Consider the following 13,787-nt stretch of genomic DNA (forward strand, 5'->3'; position numbering starts at 1 on the left):
AACATGAACCACCACAAGTCCCACTCCCGACTGTTCCCCCGTAAAACATCCTATCCGCCCACCCACCCCACGCCGGCACCGCTCGTGATGCCTTTCCGTGAGATGAGCTTCTCGTCAAGAATGTGGGCGCGTGGGCGAGCGCGGGCAGAAGAGTTGACTCGTGAGAAGGGACGGGGCCGCAGTTCGCGATGAGACGGGGAAGAAAGGGACAACATGCGAGTGCGGGCCGGGACAACTTTCAGCACACTCGGGGAGGACCTCAAGGGGGTGGTTGGGGATGCGACGATGACGGGCTCTCGAGAAAGAGAAAAAGTCTGGGCATGCAGACGCACTGGGCAGATTATCGATTTCACCTATCCCAGATACCAGAGCTTGGCATCGTGGAGCCTCCCCGTTCCTGACTACTCTCGCGTCGTCGTGACGGGATCGTTGGGTACTGCGGTGCGGATAGGTATTCCCGTCTGAGCTTTGAGGGTCGTGGCCTCGTCAAACGATCCAAACATCATTGATCATTCAATTTCATTTCCCTCCCGCTGGAGGTCCTGGGGCGGGCGAGCTGGATGAGGCATGGGCTCGAACCTTCTTCCTGCGCGCCTTTGCATGCGCGGCGACTCAGGTCCTTGTCCGTCCTGACGGGACGCAACGCAGAGACCTGCTCGAGTCTTCACGCCTGTCTGTCTAGCCCTGTCGGTATGGGTTGACATCCATTGAGTGAAGGTGGTGGAAAATGGGGACATTTCTCGATGGGTCCCTTTCTTTTACCCACAAGTGTCCTTTTCGCGCTAGGCTCATCGGGTCATCCTCCACAATTGGGTGGGGTGGGCGACAGTGGTGTTGAGTCGAGGCTCAGGTAGCAGCATGGTGGAGGGCGTGGGCCGCTCGCTACTTTGTGCGGATATCGCCAGGGTTACTTGCAGCGAGCGAGCGGATAGCTATTGAGGCCGGGGCAAGGCTTCTTGCTATGCTATCACAAGAGGATAGCGACGGGGTTGTCGTTGGGGGGTGGTATCCGTTTGACGGCATCCGAGGAGTCCTTCGGTGAGCTGGCTTTGGAATTTGATTTTGATAATGTTTGAAGATGGGTGACAAGTGACAAGACGGTTAGCTGCCTAGCGCCAGATTTCATTTGAGAGCACCGGCCATTTTTCTCCCCCTTCTTGCTTTTTCCTGCGGGTATCTCATCGTCTAGCAAGCTACTTAGCAGCTAGCTAGCTCTGCCCAGGTTCCAGTTTCCAGATCCCGGACCAACAGAGACTGGCTGCCGGCCGCCGGTATTAACAGACTCCACCAGTCGGGTTTGGCTTCACTGCCGGATCCTTTCTTTTTTGTGTGTTGTGTTGTTTTGGCTGTTAGCTCCTTGCGTGTATCCGCCCCGGCATCATTTACTCTGCTTCTCGTCGAGTCTCGAATGAGTCGACGTGTCGCGTCTTCGGGTTTCCGAATGTCTTCGGATATCAAACTTTGTTATTCGGGTTTCTGGCATGAGAAGGAAGCCACTCAGCGCGCGCCCCCCTTGTGTGGTATCGTGTCACCCGAATGCGCCGCCGCCGTTGCTTCTTCGCGTCAAGTATCTCCTGTGCCGCTCCTTGCAACGACAAGCGAGAATGGGCAGTGACCAACCAATCCATGCGACGGCGGGCTTTCTCATACCGGTTGCATCTCTTACAAATATGTTACCACCTTGTGGTTTTCCTTTTCCCGATGGAAGGACCTTGGAAAGAAAGAACGAACGTGGGAAAAGGAAGTCATGCTGCCAACAGGAGAAAAAAAAAAAAAAAAAAAAAAAAAAGACGATGCCGTCTTGCATTGGCGGGTCGGGTCATACTCCGCCAACGCGCAGTGCAGCACTGCAGACCTGTCGACCCCAATGGCCCTGCCCAATCTTACCTAGCGTTGTGTGGTGTGCTGCAGCGTGACGGTGCGTGCCTGGTGCCTTGTGCCTGGCCAGGTGTTGTGTTGTTGTGCCTGTGCCTTACACCACCACCACCTCGTCGCAGCGGGCGGGCAGCGGGATGGCCAGCAGCAGAAAGAACCTCGACATTATGTGAGGGCGCGCGGTAATAGTTCGCTTAAGGATGAGCTGCGTTAGGGCGTCTTTCTTTTTTAGACTCGTCGGCAGGCCCTTTCTCAGCCCTTTCGCAGAGCGGGTTCTTAGCACATCTTAACACCCCAACTATGCGTCGCAATCGCCAGGCATGCTCCGGCAGAGCCAAGATGGCTGATCGGGTCGTCCGCTTAACATGCTCAGTGCTGCATCATGGTAGAGGTACTGCCGTAGGTACATCACAATGTTGCATGCATGCCTTGAAAGATGCTGGTGGTTTGATGCTCGACAACCTCGCACAATACCAAGCCGTAGCTAAGACCGGACCCCAACGAGTGCTTGCCGCACGTCGCCAGCCGCAACAAGCATCACTTGATGCATACTATTTCTGAGCATGTATACAACTGCTTATCAATAGGCAGGTGGAATTCAATCCCCAAATATGCATCAAGCCCGTCCATCACCTGACTGCACCCACCCACCCAACCTTAGTCAGTCAAGTCCCAACTCTCTGCTGACAAGGCTGACTTGAGACGACTAACGTCTGAAGACGACAGCCGTTCCTGTTTTACCAGGCCGCACAATGGCACGACGGCATTCCCGTTCAGTCCATCTTCAACGCCACGGCCCAGCACTGAAGCAGGTCCAAACCTTGAACCCGCCGACCATCGATCGTCCGTCGTCTGTCGTCTGTCGTCCGTCCCTATCTGCTGCACCGCGAGCTGTCGTTCATCCCCGAACCTGAACCCATGGCCCCTCCATCCACCCATCAATCCATCGTCCGTCCCATCCCATCCGATCACATCGTGTGCATCCCCCATGTCCAGAGTCGCTCTCTCCCCCATGGCAGCCATGCCCATCCCTCCTCGCCCCCATCCATGATCCCGCAATGCCCGCAACTCGACGACAGCATGCATCCAGCCCATGGCGAGCCCCAGCTTTTCGCCCATCGCCAGCGTTCGAAATAGCATCACCGGGCTAATTTTACATCCCTCTGGGCCCCCATCTCAGCCCAAGTCCAGCAACCCATCACCTTGGCACGTCCAGGTCCCCATCCGTCATATCGGCGATGTCCATGGGCCACCACCATCACCATCGCCAACACCAACACAACGCGCCCTTTCCTTGCCATGCTATACCTGCCACTTGAACGGGAACCACGTGCCTCCCGCCCAAAAAAAGCAAACCACTTCAGACCAGACTGAATTCCACAATGACATCCTCACCATGACATCCTCACCATGACATCCTCGGAACGAGCCTGGCCTGTCACTTCAGCGTTTGTTCTCGTCACCCCGTCCCCCTTCTCGGCTACCTGCCTACTATTACAGCCCCAGGACAAAAAGAGGTGTCATGCCAGACGACATATCGCCCGGGATGCCCACGCAGAGCAAGTGTCAGAATCCGTGCGGCCCTCTGCCAGTACCAGTGAACATTGTCCCCCTCCCCTCCTCAGCCCTTTCAATGCGACCTGACAGATCGCAAAACTCGGGATCGCTGCCAACGCTCTCTCTCTCTCTCACCCCCGCGCGCGCGCGCACCCGCATCCGCGAGGAGAATGCATCATCCTGACCGAGTTGTACTCGATACCTGCCAGTTAAGGTTGCCTTCCGGAGGGGAGGTGGCATCTACGGCGACCGTTGGAGGCGGGTGCTTGCATCCAGCCCGTTCATGCCTTCACTTCCGGTCGACGCCAAAAGTGCCAATTTTTTTGTCATTCTCCATTGCCGTGTTCTTTGCTTTTTGCCGCATTGCTCGTCGGGGTTGCAGTCAGCCTCCTTGCCAAATCTCAACACCTCGCCATCGCCCACAACGGGACAACACTTCGTCGCAAGTCGTGCCATGAATGATTCCCCTTCCCGCAGTCGCAAATCTCTGGGGGTGGGAGGACGGTAGCCCGCGTCGATCAGGTTCGCGCCCATTAAACGCCTCTCAAACAAGCACCGCGTCAACGCCCGGAGAGAGAGAGAGAGAGAATCAAACCCACCAAAACCGCTGCGAGAAAATCCTCCCGCACCGCGTTTGGAACGATTCAGAGACTCCTTGTCCGCTATAGCTGTTCCTTTCCTTTCCTTTCCTTTCCTTTCCTTCCTTCCTTTTTTTGACGTTGCTACATGCGCGGCTGTGTTGTCTGGTCCTCCCTCCACCTCTTGTAGCAGACATACGCGTCTCGCAGCCAGTTGGTGGTTCCTGCGTGCCTCGCATCGTTCCCATCGCAGCAGCGGCGCCCCGCACGTCGTGTTTCACGCCATGGAAAACCCGAAAGAGGAAAACCTGCAGTGGCAGAGCCGCCCCCTCCCCGTGCCCTCGCGGGACTAAGGCCACCGGTTCGGCATTTTTTTGCATGCGAAATGTGCGAAGAAGTGGTTCATGATGGTCGGCGATCACTAGGTAAGGTAAGGTAGATTACAAAACCGCAAGGTTGATGTGTTGTCCGTCCCGGGGGTGGGCAGTATGTACCTCTCTCGCAAATGTGTGAAGCCCATGAAGCTCATGAGACGTTACGACACGTAGCGGGATTGGTGGGCTTTCTCTGCCTCGGTCGCGGCTTTTTCTGATGCTGTTGCTGCTGCTTTTGACAGGGTTGGGTATACCATTCCAATCCCGCGTGAGGAACATCTTTACTTGAGATGGTGATGGGGCCGCGTTCGTGGGAATTGTACGTGTGTCGTCGAACTTCACGATCGTCTCGAAACCCAGAACGAGTCTCGGCGAGATACCGCGTCTAGAATAGAGAGCCGAGAGGGAAGGAGAGTCTGGACTTGTTCCACCGCGGCTCTTACAGGACAACAGGCATCGGCCGTCCTCGGGGTGGCTGTACACTGATTCCAGAAACGCGGCACAGAGACGGCGGCATCCCGGCCTGCGGACCTTTTGATGTTGTTGTTTTTGCGTGAATGTCTGCCTCTCCATGCGCCGTGTTCGGTTTCCCGTATCGCTGATGCGAAGCGGGCTCCGGGTGTTCTGTCGAACGAGTGTCCCCCCCGGCCGCGGCTGCCTCGTCCGTTTCGTCTTCCCGCCGTCGCGGGTGTCCGATAGATTGGGGGCGTGTATGCCGTAGACACCGACAAGAAAGTCTCAGGAGTGACATCGTGAGAGAGACAGAGACATGCCCACTCCAAGCCGTCATCCTGTGTCCCTGTTCCCGTGCCTGCGGCCGAGTGGCGCGGAGCTCTTGTGTGTTTTGTGGGAATTGCGTTGCGGGCTGCCGAGGGCGGACTTCCGTGTTCGCCTCCCGGGGGCGGGCCCAAGTATGGTGTTGCAGTTTTCCACCCTCCGGAGCTAAAGGCTCGGGTGTTTGGGGGTTTTCCCGCGGGGGAATTGGGATTCGTGCCCGCTGTCGTTTGGCGATGAGATAGGTCACTTCTTGGTGGAAGGAGATGGTGGACGGGAGAAGGGGAGGTGGATGAGGGAGGGCTTCCGTAAGTGCTTGCGTGAGGGTCGTCGTGGAATGCTACCGTGAGCGGCACAATACAGGTTCTAGACCGTCGTGTTCGGATGGTTTCTCTGGGCGGTTGTGACGATCTCTGTCTTCCCCTCGTTTGCCCCTTGTTTGGTTGCGTTGTCCAGTAGGATGCTGTTGTTGCCCCTGTTTATGTGACGACCCATCCGATGTTGAGGGTTGGCGGCGGTTCGTCGTTTCGATCATGGTGTGATGGAGGTGCAGAGACTGAGATTATCAAGTTGGATTTGGGCGCCTGCTGTTGACGTCTGTCAAGTTGATGTGGACGATTGGAAGCTTCCGTGACAGCCGGTGTTCTGTTTGGAGGCTTGGTGGGTGTTCACTGTAGCTGTCTTCTGTAAGACAATCCGCACGTAAGAATCAGCAGTAGTCATTTGAATCATCTCTGAGAAATGCAGGCATCGGAAAGTGAGCTTCTAGATCAAATGGAGTACTCCGTTGTTATCAAGTGTGGAAGTAGGTTACGTAGTTGATTATACGAAAGCTGAATACAATGTTAGGGAGTTGATTCTATGCTCGAATATCATTCATTCAATCCTTTCCTAGCAATAGGACAGCATTTGTGTGTACTAAACGAGACTGTCCATTTCGCCTGTGCTAGAACGACTAGTTTTATAAACTAATAACTGGTATTCGTTGTTGTGACCACTACCGTTATTATTGTCGTTGCCTATCATCATCGTCTATTGTTGTCGTCACTTCTAGTCCTTTTACTCCTTCTACTATCGTAATTAGTTCGAGGAACTCAGTACATAGGAGATGTAGTTACCCTAGCACAGGAAGAAATGACGGTCTCTATGAATCCATGTTTCCTCATTATTCCTGTCGACATTCAAGTCTCTGTTGGTCAGTTCCATGTACATGAAGACCATCATCCACTCCAGCAGAGCAGTAAACACAGTTTGCGAGCCCTCAAGAGAAAGGCACCTTCACGTGCGACACATGGTAGTAGAAGTCAACATTTAGAGCAATGGAGTTTCTGCCTGCCACGCGATTCTGTTGCAAACCACGTGTTTCTCCAGACTCGCCGCAACATGATCCTCAACGACCGTCGACGAGTCCCTCAGATACAAAGACATAGCAACAAATTGACCTGAGGAGATCACGGATATACCTGTCTGCATTCTTTTTATCTCTTTCCTGTTTTGTAAGCCAGTTGGCCGTTTTGAGCGAAGTTGCTTGTACTATTAATTTGGGATGTTTCGTTTATACGCCCCTGAATCTATTTACGATCCCAAAATGCGGCACTAGCCTATTATCCCACGTCGAACATGTCAAAGTGTTCAACAGAAAGCTAGAAACGGTCGCAGGAGCTTTGGACAGTCGTTTACCTGTCGCATAGGCCAGTGGTCGATACAAGCAAGGCCTGTTATGGTGGCACGGTCGTCAGGCTGTTTGTGTGTCGTGATAGTATACACGAGGTTGAACTATTACACCACATGAACCTTGAGTATAGTCAAGGAAACTTGTACAAAAAGAAATATCTGTGTTTAAGTTTTAGTCCAATATGCAGATAGTTTCCTCCAGTCAAGCTTGTGGTTCAACATCGCCAACTTTCGCTTCCGGTGCCCAGCCTGCCACTCCCACAGCCCCTGAGACGTCTTTGAACGGCTTCGCCACACGTAGTTCAGATAGATGACGTTACCCATAGTAACAAGGCTTAGGTCAAGAGTACACGCTAGGAAAAATTGAGTTGGGTCGACTGATGCTGTATCAACTTGATACCTCTTCGCCAGCGTACCCGTCGTCCACCTCGCCACATTCAAGCTAGCGTTTGACAGGCAGGGGCAACGAATGACATCCAGAAGCAGCCTCTCTTGTCAACTCTCATCGTAAGGATCTAGCTTGCTCCTGGCCTCCTCGATGCGTGGCAGGCAACCATCAGACGGGAGCTTCGCCCCTTTCGGCCCCCATTATACCAGAAACAACACCTCGAAACACGCAAGACAAAGCCTACTCCATGATACATGACCCTCGGACAGACCAGAACAACGTCTAGGCCGCCCTGATGATCTTCAGGGAACTCCCGCAGACGTTTCTGTCAGCCTGGGTCTCCCCCAGCACCTCGCCCCTGAGAGCTGCGTCTGACCATGAGCCGGGAAGGGGGGAAGGGGAAAGAGGGGGCCAGAAAACATGGAAAAGAGTTTCCGAATTTGGGACGATGGTCACACGCTTGGCCGGTTTTTGCCACGATGATCTTCAGGGCCGGTCCCGTTGACATGTCGCCGGTCTGGGTCGTCCCATTGTGGCTGCCTCGTCCCCCTGAACGCAGCCACCGGAGGTTGTTCGTTGATAGAAACACGCCAGAAGATGAAACCGAGGACGAGGTGTAGGTTGGGTTCGAAGATTCGGACGATGGCAAGGGATGTCGAGCTATGTTGCCTGTCACTAACAGCTTGACACGTCTCTTGTAGAACGGCCTGCGCGTTGAAGCTTACGCCGGAAACAGTCGCCACTTAGGAGGTCAAACGTTGCTTCGCAGGGAGCGAAGACTTCGCCTGTGGGACAGGCAAATATGTTTATTCGATGCAATGGCATGACAAAGTGTCGGGCGAGGCAGGAAAACGGGTGTAGAGGAAGAAGAGTCCAAGGTACGACACACAGCAAGGTACAGAAATGGAAAAGGAGACGAAACAATCCTACAAGACATTGAGCAAGAAGAATCCTTGTCTCTTAGAGCTCATGAAGCCGTGGACGAGAATTTGCTTGATACTCGTATATCGACGCAGAGAAGCCCCTGAATTGGCAATGAAAGATTTGTAATGCTCCAGTCAATATGTCACGCCTCGGACAGCACGGGATGGCGATGTTAAGAAGTCAATTGAGCCGACAGTGAACAAATCAGTCTCCCAGCTTTACTCCACATGAAGCCGACGTATCCCAGTTACCAACACCGTAAGAGACCAACTTTTGGTACCCAGTCTAGTAGTCGTAGAAACCCTTTCCACTCTTCTTGCCAAACCAGCCTGCATCGACCATCTTGCGCAGAAGCACGCTTGGACGGTACTTGGAGTCGCCAGTCTCCTCATACAGCACCTTCATAATTGCAAGACAGGTGTCCAAACCGATGAAGTCAGCAAGCTGGAGGGGTCCCATCGGCACGTTGGTTCCGTTCTTCATGATGGCGTCGATGGAGTCTCTGTCGCCGACGTTGGTCTCCAAGCAGATGACTGCCTCATTGATGTAAGGCATCAGAATTCGGTTGGCGAGGAAACCCGGGGAATCAGCAGAGACGGAGGTGACCTTGCCCATGGCCTTGCAGAAAGCCACGGCCTTGTCCAGAGTCTCCTGGCTCGTTTGCAGGCCGCCGATAATTTCGACGCCCTTCTGGATCGGAACGGGGTTCATGAAGTGAGTAGAGACGACGCGGGAGCTGGCGGAAGTGTCCGTGGGGTCCTTTGTCGTCGACGCCGCGATGCGGGTAATGGAAATAGAGGAGGTGTTGGTGGCCAAAATGGCATGCTTGGGGCAGACCTCAGCGAGCTTGGAGAAGATCTCAAACTTGAGGTTGGGGATCTCTGGGACGGCCTCAATGACAAAGTCTACATCTGAAAGCTGGTCGATTGAAGTGGCCGGAGAGAGCAAAGAGCGCGCCTGGTCAGCTTGCTCCTGGGTGATTCTAGATTTAGACACGTCCTTGGCAAGGAGCTTCTCTGCCGGCCAGTCAGCTAAGTCATGCGACTGGAGATGCTGCGGACTCACCGGCAAAGCCCAGGCCCTTATCAAGAGCTGCCTTGTTTGCATCTACGAGAGTGACGGGGACTTGAGCTTTTTGTGCGGCCACAAGAGCAATGCCCAGACCCTGAGTGAAGCCAGTTAGCAACTCGATCGTGAGTTTCACATGTCAACTGGGTCCCTCATACCATCTGTCCAGCACCAATAACACCCAGTCTCTTGACTCCGCCTGTCGCAGAAGCAACCCTAGGAGTCGAGCTGAAAGCACGAATCTGGCCAGGCAGCTTGGCTGCGAATCGTACGCGAGCAATTGCAGTCGCCATGGTTGTCGAGATGGGGAAGACGTCAGAGGACAGGGATTAGTGGGGTTGAGGAGTCGACAAGAACAGGTCGGCTGAGACGACTGACGGCCAATTTGCCAACAAAACTTGATGGTAAGAGTCAATTTGTAGATTGAGCCTTTCAGAAGCTAATGTTTGTTTTGATAGTTGAGCAGGAACGGCGATCGGACGTCTGAGAGTACGTCGATGATGATCCAAGACGATCAAGCTCAAGGCCCTCGGCTAACCTCGGCCTCGGTCATTGGCGCTAAGGCAAGGTACGCCTCAGCCACGACTATCTTATCTAATCTTATCACAGCACTAGCCACGATAAACGTGGGGCTAGTTTGAGTGGTCTGCCAAATTGGAACGCGCTTTGTACGCGTCGAGCGCGTCTTGGTGTCGAATCTCTTTAGCTCTACACTTGCTCGACCAGGCGTTGCGCATGGGTTCAACATCACAACCACAGTCGATTCAGCCCTCACCGTGAGCTCTCCGATTCCAGCAAGATGGAGATGCCAGACGGAACGACCGATGTCGTCCACCCCGAAGTTCGGGCACACATCAACAGTCTTGTTTCGGCTGTAAGTGGAAAAGCCGTCCAATTCCCTGTTCAGCCGCTGACGGTGCGATAGCTTGGTGGAACGGGTTCCTCCGAAGATGGATCATACAGACTCGGTGATGACGCTACCGAAGTCCTTCGCGACCTCAAGAAATGGATTCGATTCTACGACGAGAAGACGAACCGGATGGATGTCGCCCGCTGCATCTCGGAAGCAAACCTCGTCGAGGGAGATCTCCTCCCGATTCTTGCGGGGTGGCCTGAGAGTGCCACCGACAACAAATTCAGGGCGCGAATCGCACTTGCATGTATCGAGATGCTGGTGCCCATCACGTGGCCCTTGGAAAAAGACCCCGAGCGAATGACCAACAACCACCACCGACACATGCCTGCCCTCGAACTCGCCCAATTGGGCTACAAGCGAGCAATCATCAACTACGACGCAGCTCAGATCCTCCATACCGCAGTCCGCGTCGCTCTCCCAGCAATGGCCACTCCGATTGGCGACCGCACACCCCGCGATCAGGGCATCATCAAGCTTGCCCTTTTCTTTCTACGTAACATCGCCATGATTGCCCCATCGCCAGGCATCAAGTTCGACGGCGACGAAACCATGATATCCCGTTCCACGACGATTGACGCATTCTCCTTTCAGGACATCTTCATGGTGCTTCTGATGTTTGCATCAAATATGGGGGAGGACTTCAGGACTGAGGATGTTACTGTGATGGAAATCATCTTCCACTTGGTCAAGCAGGTTGATGTCAAGAAGCTGTTCATGGACGAACAGCAATTGAACAAGACCAAGGCTAAGGAGCTATCGGTAATGATGAGCAAAGAGAACGCCATGCGCAATTCGTACAACAAAAAGGCACCGACACGTCACAATCGTTTCGGCACCATGGTTTGGATGCAGCGCGAAGACGGAAAGGTATCTACGCTCGTTGGCCAGGACGCGCTCGCAGATGCTGCAACTCGGCAGCAGAAGCTCGACGAGTCGAAGAAATTCCGACCGCCGCGTAGGTCGAAGAAGGAGGAGACCGATGCCAAAGACATGGGCGCTCCCGTGAAGCTTAATGCGAGAGCCAGCAAGCAGCTTCGGACTTTTGTCGAGGACTTTCTCGATGCAGGTTTCAACCCTCTTTTTGAGCATGTCCGCAAGTCTCTGGAACGAGAGGCGTCACACGTCCTCGGCTACCACCGAAGACAGTTCTTTTATCTAGTCGCATGGTTTTTGGAGGCTGAAAGGGCTCGCAGGAAATCAAAACGTGACGCAAAGAAGCCGAATGCTCCTGACGAGGTTAGCAGTTTCAACCTCGTTGCCGGAGTGCTGCACCAAGAAATGTTCATCATTCTGATCAAGACCATGCACGACTCCTGGGAGCACAAGGAGTGGCCGACATTGACAGCCGCTTTCCGGTGCTTCACCCAGATTCTTCTCACAGTTCAGGAAATGTCCGAATCTGGAAACGAAGATGACGAGGAGATTGCCGAGAACATTCTCAGCCGTCTCTTCTACGAAGACTCTACCCACGACTTGATTGCCAACGTCGTCAGGCAATACAAGGACCAGGGCTTCGAATATCTCGACTCTGCCACGGAACTCACACATCACTTCTTGCGCATCCTAGAGGCATACTCGAAGCAGAATGTGGACATGCAGGTCCGATCTCGTAAGCGTACAAGGAAGAAGAAGAAGGCGGCTGAGGATGCTGCTGGCGTGGAAGGTGCGGCAGACGAGGGAGACGAATCCGCTAATGACGAAGCCAATGCGGAGCGAGAGTCCAAAGAGCGCAAGTTCGACTTCCATCGATTCACATCCAGATTCACGCCTCAGGGAGTCGTCGATACATTCGTCGCCTTCACCAAATACTACAGAGATCTCGACGATGCTCAGCTAAAGCGTGCTCATCGCTACTTTTACCGTCTCGCGTTCAAGCAAGAGATGAGCGTCATGTTGTTCCGCGTTGACATCATCCATCTCTTCCATGGCATGATCAAGGGCCCGGAACCTCTCAACAAGAGCTCCGGAATGTACAAGGAGTGGGAAGAACTCTCTAAGCAGATCATTCGAAAGTGCATCAAGAAGATCGACGAGCGGCCAGAGCTCATTATTGAGATGCTCTTCTCCAAGATCAACAGCACGGCTCACTACCTCGAGTTCGGCTACGAGCAGCAGACGATCTCCCTGTCGCACGCAAAACCCGCCGCAGAACTCGAATTCAAGTACACGGAAGACAGGGAGCAGCAGATTGCTATCGTCGTTGGCGTCTTGCTTGACAAGAATCAAGCTGATCACATCGCTTGGGTCAAGAAAACGCTCGAGACAGTCGAAAGCGAACGCCGTGCCTGGGCAGCAGCAAACGAGATCATACCGTCGGTTGAAGGCACTGATGTGCTGCCGGAGGATGGCGCACCCAACGACCAGGCCCTGCCTGATGTCTTCAGTAAGTTAAATGTCTTCCCAGCGCCGCGCATGAACTTGCTAACGTCCATTAGCCGTACGTCCGGATGACGACTCTCGCAAGACGGCAATGTTCAAGAACCCCCACTTGCGTCTTCTCATGAAACTGGTTGGTATGGAAAGGCTCGCCCCAATGCTTGATGAGACATCACAGTCTCTTTGGGTACTCCCTCCTCCTGTCACCGCGGACCACTTGCGTGAGAGCCTCGACTTCATCAACAAGGCTGAATTCAGTCCGCCAACCTTTGACGATGGTCGATCCGCCGAAGATCAGCTTCGGCGCAAGAAGGCGCCACGGAAACGCGTGGAGTATGATGACGATGACGACGACGACATGTTCGATGACGGCCCGCTGTTCGAGCCCCTTGGCCCGACAGTTCACAAAGCGATTGACGCGCCTGCCAAGAAGACGAAGAAGAGACGCCGCAGAAAGGCGACCGAGGACGAGGAGGCGCCCAATGACTCGGAACTCGAAGAAAAGGCCAGGAAACGCCGGGACCGTGAGAGGGAGAAGATGAGAAAGATCAAGAGTGAAGCGTATGTGCACGCTAGCGATGACGAGACGGACGAAGAGTACGATCGCGAGTTCTTCATTCGTGAAGAGGCTCAGCGGTCCCGCGTAGCCAAGGTTGCGGAAAAGGTGGTCGCAGAGGTTTCCCAGACCACGAAGCGGGCAGCTGCGATGCAGCTAGACGACAGTGATGACAACGATGACGACGTCCTGGCCATCACAAGAGGCACACCACAGTCAACTAGGCCCAGCGCTGACGTGGACATGGACGATGGAAGCGGAGAGGAAGACAACCACACTCCGCTGACGTCGAGTCCGGGTTCGTCGCAAAGTAAGAGTAGAAGGAAACGGAGAAAGTTGTCTCCAGAGGCTTCTGCCACGGCAGAGGCTGATAAGGAAAAGGGGGCGGAAGCTGACACTGAAGATGATGATGTTCCGGCGGCCGCGGCGAGGCCAAGGAAACGTACTAGGGGCGGCTTTGTAATGGATAGCAGTGACGAGGAATAGCCTTGCTGGATTTGGGCGTTTGGATTGTCGGGTCTTGGGATTCGGAAGACCTAGATGCATAGCGTAGGCGGTATAATGTTGATCACACGATTTATGGTTTAATTCATATCGTATCCGACTGCGAAATCATGTAGATAGTGGTCCTCCAGTGCGATGTGGGTATCGAAAGTCGATGATGCCATACGAAGCTGCCGTGCTATATAACGCGCTGTGGTGCAATCCTTCTTCCCAATCGTCCTCG

At 54.0% G+C, this 13,787-nt stretch overlaps 2 protein-coding genes across 2 annotated transcripts; one reads left to right on the forward strand and one right to left on the reverse strand.

The window, feature by feature from the left end:
- Positions 1 to 8,429: 8,429 nt before the first annotated feature.
- On the reverse strand, positions 8,430 to 9,505 carry COL26b_000219 (uncharacterized protein; the record flags this gene model as incomplete). The annotated part of the gene is made up of 3 exons (XM_053173189.1): positions 8,430 to 9,160; positions 9,210 to 9,309; positions 9,371 to 9,505. The coding sequence occupies 3 exons, from the start codon at positions 9,503 to 9,505 to the stop codon at positions 8,430 to 8,432; spliced, it is 966 nt and encodes a 321-aa protein (XP_053042895.1).
- A 506-nt stretch (positions 9,506 to 10,011) lies between these two features.
- TOF1 (Topoisomerase 1-associated factor 1) lies at positions 10,012 to 13,546 on the forward strand (the record flags this gene model as incomplete). Its single annotated transcript, XM_053173190.1, has 3 exons — positions 10,012 to 10,086; positions 10,138 to 12,511; positions 12,564 to 13,546. The coding sequence occupies 3 exons, from the start codon at positions 10,012 to 10,014 to the stop codon at positions 13,544 to 13,546; spliced, it is 3,432 nt and encodes a 1,143-aa protein (XP_053042896.1).
- Positions 13,547 to 13,787: the final 241 nt, after the last annotated feature.

This window comes from Colletotrichum chrysophilum (genome assembly GCF_026319265.1).
Source record: "Colletotrichum chrysophilum strain AFK26 chromosome Unknown scaffold_1, whole genome shotgun sequence".
In the NCBI taxonomy this organism is placed as follows: domain Eukaryota; kingdom Fungi; phylum Ascomycota; class Sordariomycetes; order Glomerellales; family Glomerellaceae; genus Colletotrichum; species Colletotrichum chrysophilum.